The sequence below is a fragment of the Palaemon carinicauda genome, chromosome 37 (genome assembly GCF_036898095.1).
Source record: "Palaemon carinicauda isolate YSFRI2023 chromosome 37, ASM3689809v2, whole genome shotgun sequence".
Lineage (NCBI taxonomy): Eukaryota > Metazoa > Arthropoda > Malacostraca > Decapoda > Palaemonidae > Palaemon > Palaemon carinicauda.
Window position 1 is genome coordinate 51,876,218 of NC_090761.1, and position 2,500 is coordinate 51,878,717.

The 2,500-nt window shown below is 28.9% G+C and overlaps 1 protein-coding gene across 1 annotated transcript in view; it reads left to right on the forward strand.

Annotated features, from left to right (window-relative positions):
• The first annotated feature begins 2,313 nt into the window (after positions 1-2,313).
• LOC137629670 (uncharacterized) overlaps positions 2,314-2,500 on the forward strand; it is a 33,572-nt gene continuing 33,385 nt past the window's right edge. Inside the window, exon 1 of the mRNA XM_068361217.1 lies at positions 2,314-2,500. This exon is cut by the window's right edge and continues 113 nt beyond it. Coding sequence (XP_068217318.1) covers positions 2,442-2,500 — 59 coding nt within the window. The 5' untranslated portion in view covers positions 2,314-2,441.

Sequence of the window (2,500 nt, forward strand, 5' to 3'; positions counted from 1 at the left end):
TGAGGTTATATTTCAATTCTACTTTTAACTGATAATATTTGAGATCAGCATTTATGCTGGAAGATGAAATACCAATATTTGTTTGGGTTTAAACTTCTTCGCTTGGCTTTGATTAACTGATGTGTATATTTTGTTTGATAAACAATATGGTGAACATATCTTGCGTTGCTTTAATTCGAAATAAAATTCTTTGTATCAGTGACAGACAGAATCCTGTGAGTAACTTAATTAATGCGATCTTTAACTTTACAGTGATTTTAAGATATATATATATATATATATATATATATATATATATATATATATATATATATAGATATATATATATGTGTGTGTGTATAAGATGTATATATAAATTTATATATATATATATATATTATATATAATAGTATATATATAATATATATAAATACACACACACTATGAGTATATATATATATATATATATATATATATATATATATATATATACACACTATGAGTATGTATATATATATATATATATATATATATATATATATATATATATATATATAAATACACACACTATGAGTATATATATATAATATTATATATATATATATATATATATATATATATATATATATATATATTATATATAAATACACACACTTTGAGTGTATATATATATATATGTATATATATATATATGTATATATATATATGTATATATATATATATATATATATATATATATATATATATATATATATATATTAACCCTTTACTTGAAAAGAGATAAGCCCCATTAGAGGCATTTCGGTTGAAGAAATAGTCAATCTTACTTCTTTCCTCTTTCAACATGCTGCTGGTCATGTGAATACCAAGTTAGGCAATGTTGGGTCTGGTATGTACTTGGATGGGTTGCAAGGTCCATTGAATTCGGGAGGAGGTGTGAGTCTAGTAGCCTCATTTCAACAATGTTTGCATTTTATAGAACAAAATGATTCGAGTGAAGTTTAAATTTTCTCACTCTGGATGATTTACTCACTATAATATTGATTGTATGAGGTACTGGATCGAATCCTGTCCCCTGGCAAAAACACTGAATGAAGAGAGAACTGTTATTTTTTTCACTCTGGGTGGTTTACTCACTCTAGTACTGAGTGTCTGAGGTATTGGATCGAATCCTGTCCCTGGCAAAAACACTTATGAAATTAGTTGAGCCCTGTTTATGGCTTAATATTTGAAAACAAGACAAGTCTATGTGTGTTACATACAAAATTCTCTCGTAGACTGATCAGAATGGCAATTAGCAATCGAAGGCTTCATTATCTTGTATTTAATATGCTAACAGTGATCCTTTATGTGCTTGGAAATATTATTTTAGTCTCATGAATCTATTAGATAGGAGAATTATCCTCTAAATCATAATTTTATGTTCTTCCAAAAATAATATTTATTGCCTTTTATGATAGGATTTGCTATATAATTCCCAGATGCGAACATTGTAACAAATATCAATATTGTATAAGTGAGGAGTAATGTAATATCTAGTGAGACCGGAAAAATATTATTTCCCATTGAGAGAAAGTTTGGACTGTCCAAGGTTTTCAAGGTAGCGAGAAGCAAAATATACTCTCAATTTCACATTTAAAACCAGTCTCTGCATTTTATTATTATCTCCGGCTAGGAGGTTATAAAATCGAGTTGGTTTATTTATTTATTTATTCACTTGTTTGTGTGTCTGGGAACAGGATGACGTCAAAACTACTCGTTAGATTTTAACGAAATTTTCACCACAGATAGAGCTTAGGCCTACTTTGGATTTTTCGTTATTCTAAAGACAACGTCAAAATGAATTGATAGAATTTGACGAAATGTCCACCACAGACTAGTCCATTAATCTTTGGCTGAGTCTGTTTGCTCCTGTTATTATTGATATTATCTAACCTAGAACCCTAGTTGGAAAAGCAGGATGCTATAAGCCCAAGAGTTCCAAGAGGAAAAGTAGCCCAGTGGAGATAGGAAACAGGGAAATAAATAAACTACAAGTGAAGTAATGAACAAGTCAAATAAAATATTTGAAGAAGAATAATATTAAAATAGTTTTTTTTTCATATATAAGCTATAAAAACTTTTAAAAAAAGCGGAAGAGAAATAAGATAGAATAGTGTGTCCGAATGTACACTCAAGCAAGAGAACTCTACCTCAAGACAGTGGAAGACCATGGTACAGAGGCTATGCCACTACAATTATAACATGCCCAATTACATTTTAGTGCAGATAGATTTATATTTTGTAGAAATGTGTGCAATAATCATTTACACAGCATTTATATGTCGATATTAAATTTAATTAACTTTGGGTGTCTTTTGTGAAGTTTTTCAGAAATTGAATATAAATAAGAGATGAGTGCTTAGAACAGTGAACTGAGAGTAGGACATTTTCTTTACGGACCTGAAGTAAACTATTCCACAATGGCTAACTTACGCCTAATACTCGCAGTTTGGCTTACCTTCGTAGCTGTTGCATCAAG